This window comes from Manis pentadactyla, chromosome 13 (assembly GCF_030020395.1).
Source record: "Manis pentadactyla isolate mManPen7 chromosome 13, mManPen7.hap1, whole genome shotgun sequence".
Lineage (NCBI taxonomy): Eukaryota > Metazoa > Chordata > Mammalia > Pholidota > Manidae > Manis > Manis pentadactyla.
In genome coordinates this window covers 91,616,963-91,635,375 of record NC_080031.1, presented here as the reverse complement: position 1 = coordinate 91,635,375, position 18,413 = coordinate 91,616,963, and the positions used below count along the sequence as shown (strand labels likewise).

General features: G+C 37.7%; 1 protein-coding gene across 5 annotated transcripts in view; it reads left to right on the top strand.

Annotated features, from left to right (window-relative positions):
• Nucleotides 1-18,413, top strand: part of KCNN2 (potassium calcium-activated channel subfamily N member 2) — a 342,851-nt gene that overhangs the window by 314,762 nt on the left and 9,676 nt on the right. For 4 of the 5 annotated variants that reach the window (XM_057490764.1, XM_057490765.1, XM_036879087.2 and 1 more), the window contains one exon: nt 11,238-11,348. The exons of the other annotated variant lie outside the window; for it this stretch is intronic. In XM_057490764.1, coding sequence (XP_057346747.1) covers nt 11,238-11,348 — 111 coding nt within the window. The remainder of the gene's footprint in view (nt 1-11,237; nt 11,349-18,413) is intronic. 5 annotated transcript variants of the gene reach the window in all.

The following is an 18,413-nucleotide window of genomic DNA, read 5'->3' as shown; positions in this document are numbered from 1 at the left end:
TTTCTTCTTGGTGAGTAGTCCCCCCTTTTATTGTTGAATCAGGTATGACTTGGGGATTGTGCAGATAGCTTCCTTTGCCATGCAGCACAGTCAAATCGGAGGTCAACCTTGCCTGGATCTTGTGGTACTTTTATCTTCCCTCAATGTTTTCTTTGTCCTTAGTGTCTCGAGCACAATTCCTTCAAAGTCTCAGCTGACGGTACAGATAATTTCTTTAGTCGCTTGAACCACTTCCTTGCTTGGGTTTCATTAGTGATCTTACCTTGTCTTTCAAAATTAGAAGTGTTAAGCAACTTTTAATCTGTATGGACACAAAAATATTACATGCAGTGAACTTAATAATCACTTTGTTACCACCCTCCAAGCTCCTGGTGAAACAGCCCTCTGTTTTTAGGCCGAAGAGCTCCATTCCATCTCCCTCATGAGTAACAGACTTATTTCTCAATTAACTAGATCAAAAATCATTTACTTGCATATAGAGAAAGTCAGTCATGTTTGACTAGCCCATTTGAACTACCATGTAGCATTGGACTGTCTCAACCAAGCAGATTCCCAAGGAGTCAGGCCACATGGCAGTCTTCTTGGGGAGCTTCTGAGAGCTGATTATATCCCATGTAAATGTCCTAGGGAACAAGAGCGTATGTCTGGAGGCTCTCTAGAAACGTGTGGAGAGCGTTTGGCTGGCAACATAGATTCCTAAAAGATGACTTTTTTTTCATGGTTCACATAAAAGGTTCATTTCCTTAAGATGAAATGTGTTTCTGTCAGGCAAATTTTTTCTTTTTTCTTTTGTTCTCAGGAAGTTTAAATACCAGTTTGTCACTCTTGGATTGTCTAAGCCAGATATGACTCATTTTGATTTTAGGCGCTTATTTGCCTAGTCCTCCCTGGACTTTGGCAGAGCAGGTTTAGGTGAAATGCACATTGTCAGATTTCCCGTGAGTCACCTCTCCTTCTCTGTGTCTCTCTCCCTCTGGTTTTTAATAAACTGTGAAAAAGAAACACAATTTACAACATTCCTGAGAGTACAGAGGGTCATCCCTGTATCATCTTGTAAATTATCTCTGAAGTACATTTTTTGTGCTCTTTTATTATTTGGATTTTCTTGTTTTTGTGTTTGTGAAGTTTTGATAGCTTTCAGGTCAACTGTGTTTTGCTTCAAAGTGAAAGAAAACACATAAAGGTGCAAATTTTAGTACCTGTACATTTCAAAATTGGACACATGAAGACAATAGCACTGCATTTCTTCACAAAGCTAATGAAACTAATTATTTCATGGCATCATCTCAGATGTTCACATTTCATTGGCTAACAACTCATAATGAAACTAAATTTTTTAAATAGCTTGATTTGTGTCATGAGTTACATTTTTGGGAGCCAAGGACATTAAGATTAATCTGCAGTGCTCTGGGCAGAAATATTTTGTTGAACAATGAGGAGAGAGAGTTTTCCAGAATATTTCCAGAACAAATGGCCTTATCAAAAAATAACCTTTCCTCGCCTGAAATGTGACTGTGAATCTAAGAGAAGGGTGCAAAGCTTTTCTTATAATTTTTAGGTTGTGCTTACAATGTTATACATAGATGATTAGGAAAATAGGAGAGTAACTGCATCTTAGGTACTGGAATGCTTTAAGGAGACTTTGGATTGTGGTAGATCAAACAGATCAAGTAGAAATTTCCTTTTTACCAAGACCTACCTAATATTACAACTTATTAAGAGGCAATGATCTCGCCCCTCTCTCCTGGATATTATTTTAAAAACAGATCATAGGATTGCCTAATAGACAAAGTCACTCATTACCCTTGAAGAGAAAAACATTATAGTTATTTACTTTCTCCTTATTCTTCTATCCTTCCTCTATTAGGGGAGGTACTAAGGACCTGTGGATTTATTTTTGTGTATATAATGATAGCCAATGGGAGGAATTCTTAAACGGCTTTATTCTTTTGGTTAAAGGTGGTAGGCAAACCGTATTGTTAGATCATGATGTCTCAGCTTTTTGTCAATACCAGCTAGTTTCTCAGTATCTCCAACTCTGTTATAAAGTTATCCTATTTGTACAGATATAACACATGCCCAAAGCTATAATTTTCCTAAACCTATGTATATATACCTCAATGTGTAGCTATATACGCTTGTTTCAAGAGTAGAATACAGCCTCATCTGTAAGAGCATCTCTTGTCTTATATTAGAATGAAGACCATTCATTTATACTTTTGTTCTCTATTTCTGTGAATTGTGGCAACTCTTGTTGGCCCTTTAACTATTTAGCATATGGATGACAGAATTTTTTAGCATAATTATCTTTAAATATGGAATAATATCTGCCCACTTCTAGGAACATAGGTTATTCCAATAGGAGGTCCTCTCACAGTGATCCATAAAGCCCTAGACCTTAACAAAGTGTGTCGTGGTGTCTTCAAAGCGGGGCCACATCAGACATGTGTGACCCAGGCTCCTCCCACCCCATTAGCAATTACAAATGAACAAAACAATGCATGTAGGCTTTCCAGTTCATAACAACTTAACTATCACCACACTAGTTGATTTTTAATATTTGACTCAGGAAAGAGCAACCAAAAAAGTCAATTTTTCACACCACTTTAGGATGAGAACAATTGGTAATAATCCTGTCAGCATCGAATGTACCCAGTGTTGAGGTGTCTTGATTTAAGGTCACAGGGCAACTCAGTCAGAGTTCAGTGTTTTTCATCCTGAAGAGTAGAAACAGAACACTGTTAACTCAGTCAGAGGGTGACCCAAAGCACAGCCATAACTTAGCCAGAGCTCATAAAGGGAATGAGTGGTTTTTAAGAGCGCTACACCTAAGGCCTGATTGTTTTCCTGCTACTATCTTTCCATTTGAAGATTTTTCCCCCATCAGTAGACATAGAAGTCTGAGAAATCAGTCCTAAAGCCAGACCTTGGTGTTGCATGTGTGAGTGAGCAGAACAGCAAAACAAAACACCCCAGATCCTCTTACATGTCTTATACAATTTGACAGCAGGTGTTCAATAGGAAATAATCGTTTTGAAGTGGTTTCTACTTTTCATTTACTTTTTGGCTCTTTCTGGTGTGTTCACTGAATCTCATCAAATAAAAGCCTAGTAAGGATAGTGTATCTTTAAATTCTTACAATAGTTTCTATTTTGTGCAGAGCAGCAGGAGGGGAGGATGGGCGCATTGTCAGCCATAAAGCTAAATTCCCCTCTCGTGCCTTCACTTCTCCTCAGGAAAATTTCTTAAGAAATAGGATGGCTGCTTTCTGCTAGGCCCGGGCAAGGAGAGCTGGAGGTTTTCACTTTCTAGCTTCTCATGGGGTGAGTCCCCAATGCCACCTCATCTTTCTGGACTGTCAGCACTTTCTGTTGGCTGAGCTGCCCTCCCATCTCTAAGGTCCGTGCGCTCACGTTGGCACCGTTGCTAATGAGCAGATTTAAACCCAGAGATGACTCATGGTCGGTGACCAGTTCTATGCAGCACTTTCTTCTCTCCAGCCTCCAAAGCCCGTGAATGAGCAGAACAAGCAAAGGTTTTACCATTGCGCTCAAACAACCCCCCCGCCCCCTCCTCTGGTCTGTAGGATGAGGACATTTGCACTGACCTCTGTCAGCAAATATCAAACCTGTATTTGAAGAAACTCAGAGTGAGCTAGGGCGTTTGTCTTCAAAATTACCTTGAACATAGTTTACTTTCACGACCTAAGGAGATCTTGCAAAGCCCCAGTGAGATATAATATAATAAAGTTGGGTGTTTTCTTTTACATATTTTTTATGAAAGATTAATTATTTGTCAGGCAAGTGCAGTAAAATGTATTCATTGTTCTATGATATTGAGTTAGGTCAACCCCAGGGACAGAAAAATGGGCCAGGCTTTCAAATACTCATTTTACCTTCCATTTGGAGGACAGGCTGATATTTTTAAATGAAAGTTAATCAATCTTGTAGCTATTGTATTAATTTGGGTGTATTTAAGGAAAGCATGATTTTTTTCAAAGTAACTGTATTTTGATAGTCTAATAAATTGGCCATCAAATTGAAGTTTGACCTTTTTGGAGCTATTAGAAGACCCATATGTGGGTAACTAATTTAACACTGGGATATTTTGACCATTAGCGTGTGTTTTTAAATCAGAGTCATTCTCTGTGGTGGTTGAGTATTCTGGAATTTCAAAAAATGCATACTTTTTATTACTAATGTCGAATCTTTGGTAGAAACCTTTTATAAGAAGGAATTCCCCTTTTCTAAAGGTTTGTATTCTTAAGTTATTAAAGCTCGATCTCTAAGTGGTTTGTCAACATGATTCTTGGAAGTATTTGTAGGATCAGCATACCAGGTAATCTAAAGTAAAAACATGTCACTTTGAACTTTTCAAACACTATGTGATAAAGTGATCTTGGGAGAAAATGAGCTACTTTTCCATTTTAGGGACCAATATGGCTTATAATTTCTGTGCTGAAATAGAGAAGGTTACGGTGGAGGAAAGCACCACATTTTAACTTGGCAGCATCGGAGACTCCCAGGTGTTGAGATTCAACCTTAGCTTCTGTTCTGATTGTTCTTTGTCTCTTCACTGTGATCTGGCATAGGGTAACTTGAAGTAATGATTATGTATCTTTTCTAAGGGCAAGACGCCTCTCTATACCTCCCTCTGTCCTTTGCAACATCTAATTTGTTAGAAGGAAAGAAGATAAGCCAACCCAGGAGAACCTTAACCTTTGTTTTTAATATATTGGCTTCATAAACACACTGTGGTTTCTTCATTTAGTTTTTAGATACCTGAGCACCTTGAAATGGCAGGGTAGTGATTTGCTTATTAGCTTTTCCCTAATAACAGAAATGAAGTGGGAGAAAAGTAACCAAGATATGTTTTCTGACTTGGGTGAAAGGAGTATGACTCATCTTATTAAAGGCATCCAGGGGTCTTAATTGCAGAGAGTAATAGCATATGCTAGTCCCAACTGTTTCTACATCCACTGTGATGATTATAAGCTTGGAGGGAATGTTGTAAAAGCATATCAACCTTCATTCTTACTCATTTTATGAAACAGAATTTGAGTGGACAAAAACATCAAAATTATAACCATTAATGTTGGCAGGAATTTACCTTGAACCTAGAGAGCTTTGGGAGGTGAGCCAGCTTCCTTTTGCATATCTCTAAAATTTAAAAGATAAAATAAAAGTCATTTTGTTGAATCCTCATTCTATACATATAGAATTCTCTTCTGATTTATTAAGAACATGGGAACATATAAATTTATGGTTTCCCTAGTTAAGACTAACAAAGCCTTTCAGTTCTTACCTGTATTCAATCAGGATGAGGTTTCTAAGTGGCTTTTGAGGTCCGATTTAAAGGGTGCTATTAGGAGAACAGAATGAGGGATGTAGGAAATGGTTGGACTAATTACTGACTTGTCAGATTCACTTGTTTCTCCACTTTGCAACAAAGGCACACGTTTTAATGTACAAGACTTTTGATGAGCTAGAGAACACTAAGCAAGAAATGGGCGAGCGGCTGGAAGAAACACAGCTCAAGAACAAACACAAATAAAAATTGCCTTCCAGAGGCTCTTAACACCAGTGATTTTCCACTCCTGTTAGGATTTTGATTTCTTTCCAGAGGGACTTCAGCAGTGGCCACATGCCAGGGGAGAACAATGTTCAACTTACAGTGCCAGTTGCCGCTCATAACAGTCTCTCTCACAGTAGAAGCCCCTCAGATTTTTACACTCTGCTTATTCAGGGACCGTCACTGCCCTTGAATCTTCCCTAACCCACCAGTGGAGGAGCACCTTGGAGCAACATGCAACAGGTGATCCTGTGCTTATCAAACAGATGCAATCATACAGTGGGTAGGTACCGATGGCTATTGAGAGTAGCCACTGATTCCAGTTAGCCCCTCATCACTGTACCAAGAGGATTTAGATTTTGTAGACAATGTTTGAAAATAAACACAATAGGCGTAGATGCTTCCAAAGGCATTTTCCATTGAAGTGTACTTGGCATACAATATTAATGTCAGGTGTACAACAACTCAACAGGTATATATATGCTCAAATGTTCACCATGATAAGTGAAGTCACTCCAAAGTTGTTAGAATAGTCTTGACTATATTCCCTATGCTGTTCTTCCATCCGTATGACTTTTTCTTTTTTAATTGGAAGTTTGCACCTCTTAATCCCCTCCGTCTACTTTGCCCATCCCTCCTCCCACAAGCCCTGGCAGCCACCAGTTTGTGCTCTGTATTTATGAATCTATTTTGTTCATTTGTTTTGTGTTCAGATTCCACAGATAAGTGAAATCATATGGTGTTTGTCCTCCTCTGCCTAGCTTATGTCACTTAGCATAATACCCTCTAGATCTATCCATGTTGCAAATCGTTAAGACTTCTTTTTATGAAGAATGAAGTTATGCATTTCTTCTTTATCCATTCATCTATCAGTGGACACAGGTTGCTTCCCTATCTTGGCTTTTGTAAATAATGCCCAATAAACATAGGAGCATATAAATCTTTTTGAATTAGTGATTTTGTTTTATTTGGGTAAATTCCCAGAAGTGAAATTAATTGGGTAACATGGTGATTCTGGTTTTGATTTTTTGAGGAATCTCCATGCTGTTTTCCACAGTGGCTGTACCAGTTTACATTTCCACCAACAGTATAGGAGGGTTCTTTGTCTTCATATCCTCACCCATACTCATTTCTTGTCTTTTTGATGCTAGCCATTCTAACTGGTATGAGGTGATATCTCATTGTGGTTTTGATTTAAATTTCCCTGATGATTAGCAATGCAGAGCATCTTTTCATGTGCTGTTGGCCATCTGTCTTCTTTGGAAAAGTGTCTATTCAAGTGTTTGGCCCATCTTTTAATCAGGTTATTTGTTTTCTTGATATTGAGTTTTATGAGTTCTTTATATATTTTGGATATCAACCCCTCATTGGATATATCATTTGAAAATATCTTCTCCCATACTATAGGTTTTCTTTTCATTTTGTTGATGGTTTCCTTTGCTGTATAGAAAAGCTTTTTAGTTTGATGTCCCACTTATTATTTTTGCTTTTGTTTCTTGCCTGGGGATATACCCACAAACATATTATCAATACTGATGTTCAAGAGATTCCTGCCTATGTTTTCTCCTAGGAGCTTTATGGTTTCAAGTCTTATATTTAGGTCTCTAATCTATTTTGAGTTTACTTTGTGTAAGACAGTGATCCATTTCACTCTTTTGCATGTATCTGTACAGTTTTCCCAACACCATTTGTTGAAGAGACTGTCTTTTTCCCATATAATACTCTAGCCTCCTTTATCATATAATAATTGACCATATATGTGTGGGTTTATATCTGGGCTTTCTGTTCTATTCCATTGATCTGTGGGTCTGTTCTTCTGCCAGTACCATACTGTTTTGATTACTGTGGCTTTGTAGTATAGCTTGAAGTCTGGGAGGGTGATACCCCCAGCTTTGTTCTTCTTTCTCAATATTGCTTTGGCTATTTGGGTTCTTTGTGGTTCCATATAAATTTTAGGATTATTTGCTCTAGTTCATTGAAAAGTGCTATTGGTATTTTGATAAGGATTGCATTGAGTCTATAAATTGGTTTGAGCAGGATGACCATTTTGACAATATTAATTCTTCCTATTCATGAGCATAGGATAGATTTCCATTTATTGGTATCTTCTTTAGTTTCTTCCATGAGTGTCTTACAGTTTTAAGAGTACAAGACTTTCACCAACTTGGTTAGGTTTATTCCTAGGAATTTTATTCTTTTTGATGCAATTAGAAGTGGAATTGTTTTCCTGGTTTCTCTTTCTGCTGTTTCATTGTTATTATACAGGAATGCAATATGTTTCTGTATATTAATTTCATGTCATGCAACTTTGCTGAATCCAGTTATTAGTTCCAATAGTTTTTGTTGGAGTCTTTAGGGTTTTCTATATATAGTATGATGTTATCTGCAAATAGTGATAGTTTTACTTCTTCCTTACTAATTTGGATGCTTTTTATTTCATGTTTGATTACTGTGGCCAGGACTTTCAGTATTATGTTGAATAAAAGTGCCAGGAACCCATTTTTTGAGAGGTATCATAAGTGGATATTGAATGCCTTTTGTCATCTGTTGAAATAATCATCTTATTTTTATCCGCCTTCATTTTGTTAATGCGGTGTATCATGTTGATTGATTTGCAGATATTGAACCATCTTTGCATCCCTGGAGTAAATCCCACTTGATAGTGGTATATGATCCTTTTAATATATTGTTGAATTTGAGTGTTTTGCTAATATTTTGATGAGGCTGTTTGCATCTGTATTCATTAGGGATATTGTGATTTTCTTTTTTTGGCAGTGTCTTTGGTTTTGGTATCAGGTTAATGCTGGCCAAAGGCCATTCATTTCCTTTTTTGGTATCTAACTTTAAAATTACCTTGCTTCCATTGTCTGCATACCACATACAATTTTAGGATAACCTTCACACAGCTCAGACATTTCTGACCCTGTACTCTCTATCCTCTGCCCTTACTTGCCTTGTTTATCATTTCCTGAATGTGTTCATAAGTCATCAAAATGACTTGGATAAAAAGCTTTAACTTTCTTGTTTAAAATATAAAGTAGTTTATGGAGTTCATCATATTCTTTCCATATCCTTCATTTATAGTAGTGACTCTATGTTGAAATCATATAGAGATATTTTTAAAATTCCAAAGCCTGGGTTTTATCCTGGGAGATTAATTGATTGGACACAGTCTCTCAGCATTGAATTTTTCATAAATTCTCCAAGTGATCCTATTCACAGTCCAGGTTAAGAACTACTGATTTAAAAGTTGCACCAATTCTAAAACACTAACAGTGTTGATTCATTTTGGTAATTAGCCATATTTTTCAATTTTTAAACATTCAAAAGCTTTAAGATTTTATCATATAAAACAAATTGTATTTGTTTTAAAGCACAGTGCTTAGTATTTTATCATGGATATGGCAATGACCATGAGAATATGTGGTCCTAAAGATTGATATTCAACATTGATAAACGTATGTGAGATGAGGTAAAGGGTGGGAAATAGTATCAGTGCTAATCAAAGTCATAACTGAATAATAATTTACTCTGTCATATCATTTCTGTGGATACTGATTTCTTCAAAGAGCTAGATGGAAGGGAATATTCAAACCCTCTGGGAATATGATATTAAATTATATTGGCTCATTAATAAGGACATGTCTCCATAATCATAATTATCAGGTGAGGCAATATAGGGAAGTGTATTTTTTTCTCTCCTCCTCATCTTGCCCCTCCTGCCAGATTTATTGTAACAGTTCATTCATTAAGCACAAAAATTCCTACTTTGGTCTGTAACCAAATGGCTAAATTACTTCTGTTAATTCAAATAATGATTCTTCATGAATCTTACTTTAGTAATGTTTTATTACAGAATAAAGATCATTTTCATAGGTTCATTTTTGTAAGTTTAAAAAGATATGTAAAATAATGTAGTGGGGATAGACACGGGGAAGGCAGTATAACACAGAGAAGATAAGCAGTAATACTATAGCATCTCACTACGCTGATGGACAGTGACTGTAATGGGGTATGTGGTGGGGACTTGATAATAGGGGGAGTCTAGTAACCATAATGTTGTTCATGTAATTGTACATTAATAATAGCAAAATAAAAATAAATAAATAAGATATGTAAAAGTTAGGTTAGATGTATTCTTAAACCACAAATTGTTGTCATGTTTTAAATGTATAATTTTTAAAGTAATGTGTATTAATTGTAGAAAATGTGGACTGTAACAGAAAAACACAAAGAACAAAGTTACTGATGTTCTAGCCACTAAGAGATGTTTTCTTCTCTTTCTAAATGTGGATCCTTTTTCACAAAATTAATTAGTTGCAAATTATGTATACAATTTTCTAACTTGCCTATTTAAGCAGTATTTGTTTTTAAGTATTAGGAAATTTTAATATAGCCATACTATAGTCTGGATATGCCATAAGTAACCACCATTCATCAATATTAAGTACTTCAGATGTAGACCACCCTATTTTTGAGGTGTAGAATTGCTATTGTAATTAATGATTTTTAGACCTACTGGTAATGAGGAAAACCAGGTTACCTCATGGGAACTTGAGGCTTTCTTGAAGAGTCTGGTGTGTGCTCTACTCTTCAGGCTAACAAAGGGGATGCTACTAAAAAGTAGTTTAAAAAGACTCAAGTTTGTTGAAAGAACCACAAGTATTAACATTGTACTGTTTATGCCCCTCTTCAGTGAGCTCCTGCCTGAACCTGGCATCCGCTGTCATCTGTCCACTGAGACGACTTGTCCGTCTTACTCTCTGTGGTCCACTCAGGGTTGGGATTCTGCCTGGGTGGCTGGACTTCCCTTTCACAGGCTCCCGCCCTAACAGTAGGTTGGCTGCAGTGGCATGACCCTGCCTCGGTCCTCCCATAGGGGGCTCAGCCTTGCCTGCTGCCCTCTACGTAATCACTGGCCTCTCCACCAAGAATCCCCACCCCTCACCACTTGGAATGGGTACACCTCGATCACAGAGCAGGAGGATTATAAGATGTGGGGTGCCACACAAAGGTTCAGTAAGGACGACTGTTGATTTTTTTTCAAACTAAAGGTAGCTCATGCCTTTCTTCATAGGGTGGTTATCCCTTACCTTCAGCACTTCATTTATATCTCTGTTGTCTGGGTTCAGATCACTGTGATCTTTCTGTGATTCTTTCTGTTATGCATGTGGAACAGTTTGAAATAGTACATATGTCACGATAATGCATCTCTTTTCATTCCTGGTATGTCACAGTTGTTTGAGCTAAACACCTTCTGTTCTTACCTTTAGAGAAAATTATGGAATATTATTTTTTAGAGAATAATTATTATTTATACAATAAGCATTCGTGCTGATTTACTCATTCATTATTTACTTGTTCCTGCTCTAGGTATACAATTGATTTGCTCCATTTTTTAATAAATCTTTGAAGAGTCAACAAGTTGATTTTTTACCGTCTATTTCTTGTGATTAAAATGTGTTTGATCCAAATGCCATGCTTTAGTTCTTTAATCCCCATCTAAAAGCACGTTGCTTGTGTATATGTTGAGCCTATCTTTTCTGTACACTTTATTTATGGAAGACACCGAATACTACAGTGATACTATGGTGCAAAACATTTTTCAACAAAGCTGACACCAAAAATAATAACTCTTTGGGGTTCTCGTCTCTCCTGGTATTCAGGGTGCTGGTTGTACAGCCCTGGTGGTAGCTGTTGTGGCAAGGAAGCTAGAACTTACCAAAGCAGAAAAACACGTGCACAACTTCATGATGGATACTCAGCTGACTAAAAGAGTAAGTCACCACCTCTGTGTCTTCACAGGGCATATTATTGTGCTTTTCGACCACGTTGAGCAATAAGGTTTTTATTCTGACCTCTATAGCTAAAATATCATGGGTTAAAGTAAAGCCATTCTTAGAATCAACTCCATTTTTTCACATTTTGAGAATCTTCCTAACTTTAGGTCAGTTAGGAAAGAATTGGGCAACCTTGGTATTTACTCAAGGATAGAAATAAAACACATAAATCCAAATAGACATGCTTAACATTCAAGTTTGCAGTATACCAGAAGACACCAGGATTGGAGGAACAGGAAGGAACACACTGTCACTCTAAGACAGAAATTGGGGGGAGGTGATTCAACAATGTTTCACTGAGCTTCTGTGAGCTGTCACTGTTCCAAAGACAAATATGAATCCACCACCTACTTTTAGGGTCCCAAGACAGGGGCAAAGACAGGCCCTTTTCATGATTTAAAGATTATCCAAAAGATATTGAAGATGGTATAGCATCCCAACAGAACACTTGGTCTATGCCAGCCGCTGCTCTAAGGGTCACCCGTGTGAACTTGTGTATGGGGGATGTGCTGGTATTATGCCCATTTTACAAACGTGGAAGTCAAGACCCCGAGACATGAGGTAACTTGCTCGAAGTCATTATCTCAAATCGGAAATAGACCGATCCCACTGAATTGTAGCCTCAGTTGATAGTCACTGAGACACCAACGTACCCAGGACATAAATGATTTAAATATATTGTATAGCAGAGTCAGTCACCTTGCTATATAACCACACCTCAAGTATGAGCCTATGAAGCTAACAAGGAAATAATAAAATACATTGTCATTTGGTAACTCTGCTTGAAATCTCTATTGATTCTTTTATGGATAGAGTTTTAATTTTGTGTTTTTATTCACTTTTGATTTTGATTGTATGTATAAAAGTAATCATGTTTGATTTGGTAAATACTTCCTAATAGGTCATTTGCTTTAATGCCCTTATTTTTTTTATGGTTAATATTGACAAGATGTAAATATGAATTCCATTTGCCTTGCTAATTTCAAAATCTTACCTATCAGACACTATTGCAAGACTTTACCGAAGTTAGTAGGCTCACATACATTGTAGATAATCAAAGCTGTTCAAATGCAAATTTCCTGTTTTAGGCCTGGATTTACCACTTTGGAATATCTTCTAATCTACACCATTTTCTCTCATATTCTTCCAACTCCTGAATTCATTTTCCAAACACATCTAAGTGTTATATAAAAGCACATGGAGAGTAAATAAGGAACTGAATGGAGGGGAGGGTTAGGGTTGTGTTTCAGAAATACAATAATAAATGAAAGTACACCTATATCAGATATCAGTCCCCATCTAATCCCAAATTGAAGTACATGTTTTGTGTATTTCATCATGTGCTTGTTTGGGTAAGTTCTGTACAATTTTTTTTTAGTCAGAAGTTGTAAAATATCAAAAAACCCTCCTATAAAGTCTCTGTATAGTCCAAATAATATTATCATGAATATTATACATTATAAATGTCACAAGAATTAAGTTAATGCCACATTGAGACAGAGAAAAAGTTTGAAACCGCATATTGTCCATATATCTGCATGTAAATCTTTACAACAGTTATAAAAGAAGTGACAGAATCATAAATAAACCAATTTGGCATGTTTTCACATATTTCCCCATGTTTCATAAGCAGGTACAGTTGACATTTGAATAATGCAGGGGTTAGAGGTACCAACCTGTGTAAAATTTTCAACTCTCCCAAAACTTTGCTAATTAATAGCCTACAGTTAATGGGAAGCCTTACAGATATCATAAACAGTTGATTAACACATATTTTTCATGTAATATGTATTATATACTATATTCTTATAATAAAGTGAGAGAAAATACTGTATTTATTGAAAAAACTCAGTGTATAAGTGGAACTGCACATTTCAAACCCATGTTATTCAAGGATCAACTGTATTTAGTTGTACTTTAAGGAAATAACCCATTTCTTTTAACTTACTGTGGGATATTGATATTCTATATCCTAATTATTGAAACAGGCTTTGATTAAAAAAACTGCAGTATAACATTGCTATGTGCCTGCCATCTTTGACAAATATTTTTATGAGATTCGCAGAGGTCTCCCGATTTCATCTGGGAGACATTTCAGGCTGGTTTTATAGTTTAGTTCAAGGGTCTCCACCTCAACACTGTTGACTACAGGGACTGGAAGGTTCTATGTTATGCAAGACTTTCCTACACATTGTAGGACCCTTGGCCTCTGCTCACCAGATGCCAGCCATACTTGCTCCCACTTGTGACAACTGAAAATGCGTCTAGGTCCTGCCAAATGCCCCCTCAGAGGACAAAATCACGCACAGTGAGACACGGCCTTAGCTTGCTACTCCCCAAGGTTTTGGAGACTGGGGAAATTCCTCTTCACAGATATTCCTTGAGTATCCCCAGTTTATTTGAATCTCTTTCCTGGGAATAATAGGTTTAACAAAAGTTTACTGTCTACCTAATATAGCCAGAATTCTGTGTTAACTGCTGAGGATAAAAAGCGGAAATAATCCTATCACACTGCAGGACTCAGAGAATTTGGAGTTTGTATCATGCTGTTCCTTTAGGAAATCAGATGAAAGATCTGTCTTACTCTGCTTAGCAGAAAAATGTACTTGTGTTTTTGCGCATGTGCCCTCTAAAGCCTGATCCAGGGCCCATTTAGACGATCCAGAATCTAAAAGACTATTTCTTTTTTAATGAATGGGACTTGTTTCCCCAAACTGATCAAATTTTCTGATTTTAGAGCTGTTTTAAGTTCTTGTATACTTTAGATTCCCTAATGTTGCGTTATGAGTCAGGCTGAACAGTCTACAGTTTGTAGAGAGCTTTTTCTGTAAGTACTATAATGTTTTCAAAATTCACATTCTCCACAAAGCTTATGATGCTTTATTAATTCTATTATCTCATTACTGCTTCTTAAAAGTGTAGCTACTCTACAGTATTTCTTAGGACCAGAGTTTGTTCCAGGTCTGAAAAGACATGCCAGCAAGGCCTGCTGACAGGTCCATTTTTATAGGCAAAGGGTCACCAAGTACAGGTACAAATGTTGAAATGGCATTAGAATCAAACATAAATTTCTGGTTTATGATACCCATTCCATTATGATAATCAGTACAATATGTGAAAATAATAGCCCCTTATAGTTCTCTCTGCGTTATTTTATACCAAGTCATCAACTTAATGAGTGTCATTTAATTCAAACTTGATTCCATTTGGTTATTTATGGAATTTCTAAATGGGCCCATTTATAATTTTAATCTCTAAAATACTGAATGATCATTCATGAGTGAGTTCTGAGGAATAACCAAGAGTAAACAAGGACTTAAAAACCACACAGTTACTAAGATGAAAGATAAAAAATACATATTTAAGGGTGCTTGTTTATTGCTAGTGAAACACTACATAGAAGAAATTATTTTTTTCTGGTGGTCAACAGGGTGATGATCGCAGACCTTCTGAAATCAGAATATGATGCTGAAGAGAAAGCAATTTGAATGTTAAAATACAGATTATTCTTCTAGGAAGAAACATAACTTTCCCCTGTGCACTAGCATTATTAGGGAGATCGTTCTATGTAATTCAGAAAGTGTATGTGACACTCTGCAGTTTAAAAATGGCCAGTAGGTACATGCACCCAGAATAATCTAATGATTTCAAAATGAAAACATAACAGCAATAACTTGTCACTGGGCTTAGTAGGGCAAGGCCAGCTATTTAACAGATTTACAGAGGCAATGTGTTTACCATGCTATTATCCTTTATTATTATTATTATTATTATTCATTTAGGTCTGAACCAAAAAGAAATCTTGGGCTGTGGCCCTCTGAATACTTTCATTTTGGGAAGTAACTTGAAAACAAGCAATTCTGAAGAGCCCAGCCCTCATTTTTAAAGTAGCTAGATGTACCCTGAAAGATAATTGTACATATTAATGTCCACTGTGGGTGTTTCCAATCCTGCAAAGAATCCTCAATAAGATCCATAATAAGAACACTATTATGCAGTTAATGTAATTTTGTGTCCTACGTGCCTCCTAACAAGTGAACAGAAATTCCAGGGGAGTTATTCCATGTAGCTTTTACATGGTGCTTGGTTCTAATAGTATTCTAATGGTATTACTGCTTTTAGGGCCTTTGTTTTCTGAAAATACCTGATTGCTAATATGCCTTTCAACATTTTTCTGATAAGAGTTGAGTATTGATGAGACAGAGCAAATATTATTTTCCTTTTTCCCTATGTGTGTGTGTAGAAATGGGTCCTCTAAGAAAGAACCTACCCCTCACTTTCCTTATTATTTCTTACTTTCCTCTTATTTCTTTGAAGTATAGGAAATAACTTGTATTTCATAGTGGTGTTGACCCAGCAATTGGCCCTAGAATTATCAAAGCTACTAAATTTTTGAGGGATATTGTGATCCCTCATACCCACTACCGTGGTATTTAGCATGCAGTAGAGATTTAATGAACTTGAATTAGTAAATGGAAATGCACTGGCCCATTTAGATTCTAGGTCTCTTCTCTAACCTGACACCTTTCTTTTCAAGAGGGTCCTTTGGTTGATAACTCTATCTGTGGTTCATGATTAGAAGTCTTTATGATGCAAATTATATACACTGTGGTGCCAACTCTAACACCATCCACATTGACTGAGCACCACCTATGCCCAAAGCACTGAGCTAGGCAGACACAGGTAAGTGACATGACCCCTGCCCTCTGTGTGTGCAAGTGCCCTGGGAAGGGGAGGATGGGAGCTCCAGGACCATTTGGCAGGGCCCTTAACTGCATATGACAAAGGAAACTTTCCCTCCACATCGACTCCCCTTTCATCTGAGTGATCCCTAATGCATAGACTGACTTACCTCCTGGTTTTTCCTGTAAGTTTACATATATCTCACAGTCATGTGACAACTTCCTATTGTTCAAACTCATACAACACTACGGTGCTTTCCACCCTGTCTTCCCACTGGTCTCTGTTCCCTTTCAACCCTAAGAGGGATTAAGAGACCTACTATCAGAAACATCAGGCAGAGGGCAAGGTGTTCTGCTCTTGGTCATATTGTTTTATGGTTGCCATTTTGAAAAGTAGCAGTTAAATATGATGCTTTACAACTTTTATTTCTGTGTTTGAAGACCAATTAGGGAAGTAGAGGACGTTTCAACATAAACGCATCTATTTCACAGTTTTTAAAAGCAGCTGTAGGGATTTTGTTTTCAGATGAGGAATTGTCTTCATTTTTAGCTCGTCACCTGAAACGAGGGAGTCTTTGTGAATACAGCTTCTGCAGTGGAAGGCCTGGGGGACATTGCCCCTCCCACTGAATTCTGAAGTTGAGGTTCCTACTCCCCTTCCGGCATTCCACCGTCCCCAAGAGAAACAATAATTTCAAATACATTGAGGACAAGCAGGAACTCACCTTTTAAAAAGTCTATAGGCTTTAACTTAGTAATTTAGCATTTGCTGTCTGTAGTTTGGAATCCAAACCAAAAGGAAATTGCTGTGTTCTATGCCAAAAATCATTATGTTCAACTGATTGGATTTGGTCCCATCAGTTTAGCCCCCTTTTTCTAGCTTCCTGGCCAGTCTGGGTTCTGGGTTCCTCCCTTTGTGTCTTGGGCTGATAAACTCAGGAGGGACAGCCCCTGAGCCCTCGCTGGACTTCCTGGGAAATCCAGCTGCTAGAGTTGAGACCTGCATGTGCTGGCCCTTCTTCCCAGTGGGAAGGGCCTAGCCTACCCCAGCCAGTGCTGCTGGCCAGCCATCGCCTGCTTCTCTCCCTTTAAAAGCAAGGTCTTGAAGCTGCAGCAAGTCACGCTGCATCCATCTCCTTATCTTTGAAAAGGATGTAGCATCAGATGGAAACTCCAGCGTCTGTGAGGAAGACAAATGTGTCTCCATGTGAAGGAAGCACCAAGAATTCACCGGAACCCCTTTAACCTCACAGAGGATGGTGGCGATGTCACTGCTGTGCACTTCCAGTGCTCGGGTTTCTGTCATTTCTCTGTGGGTTGGAGAATGCTCTCCGTGCAGAACTAATGAATATCCAGAGAAAGTGTATGACAAAGCCAATCACTCCCAAAAGCGGTTTTAAGAAATGAGTCATTTTCTTAAAATGGATTCTAGCAATATAATTTCACTCACAGAGAAAACATTTCAGCATCATGAGGAAAAAAATCACCGTCAGCCACCAAACCGGATACTTTCTTTGCTAAATTGAAAAAACACACATACCGGGGCCCTTAGTTTAAATATAATTCTAAGGCTGTTCCTTATGGTAAATCTAAGAGCCAGAGAGGACTTTAATAATAATTCTCTGTAACCTTCTCACATTAGAGAAGAGAAAATTGAAGACCTACAACGAGGTTTGCTCGTCTCCTTGACCGACTGGGGTAGTCCGAAGATAAGAACTTAGACCCTGCTTCTCAAGCTCAGCTCATTGCCTTTCTTAAAAAGTTTTCCTCTACCTGGTTCACCACTAACCTTCAATATTCTTTGTGAAACATCCTTTATCCACCACTCAAAAAAATTAAAAGGATAAACTTCCTAGAGTAAGTCTTTAACAAGAAGTTACAGAGAAAGCTCTGGGTCACATCCTTATCCCACAGTGTGGAAAAGGAAGACACGTCTGACCTTGGCCAGGCCTTATCAGCGTCTAGGAGTTTTTGAAAATGTTAATCAAGAAAGCAAATGATTGAAAATCACTGGGGAGTATTCACACCTGCTATCAGCTGCCGTAGGCCAGTGTTACTATATGCTCATGCTTTGATCTTTTACATTTCTCCCAGCCACATGAAATACAGCGTGCTTAAATTACCAACAAAATTGTGACAACACAGACTTTCCATCAATTCATTAAAGAGCGCTAATAAGTGTACAATTTGCTAAGTCACTCCAGGAGGCTCAAGGACTGGGTCTGCTGGTACACTCAGCGGTGGCAACATGTTCTTCCTGCGGTGCCTGGCCAGAAGCTCTGAGCCAGCTTGCAAAGGACAGGAATGACCTTGGCCTTCC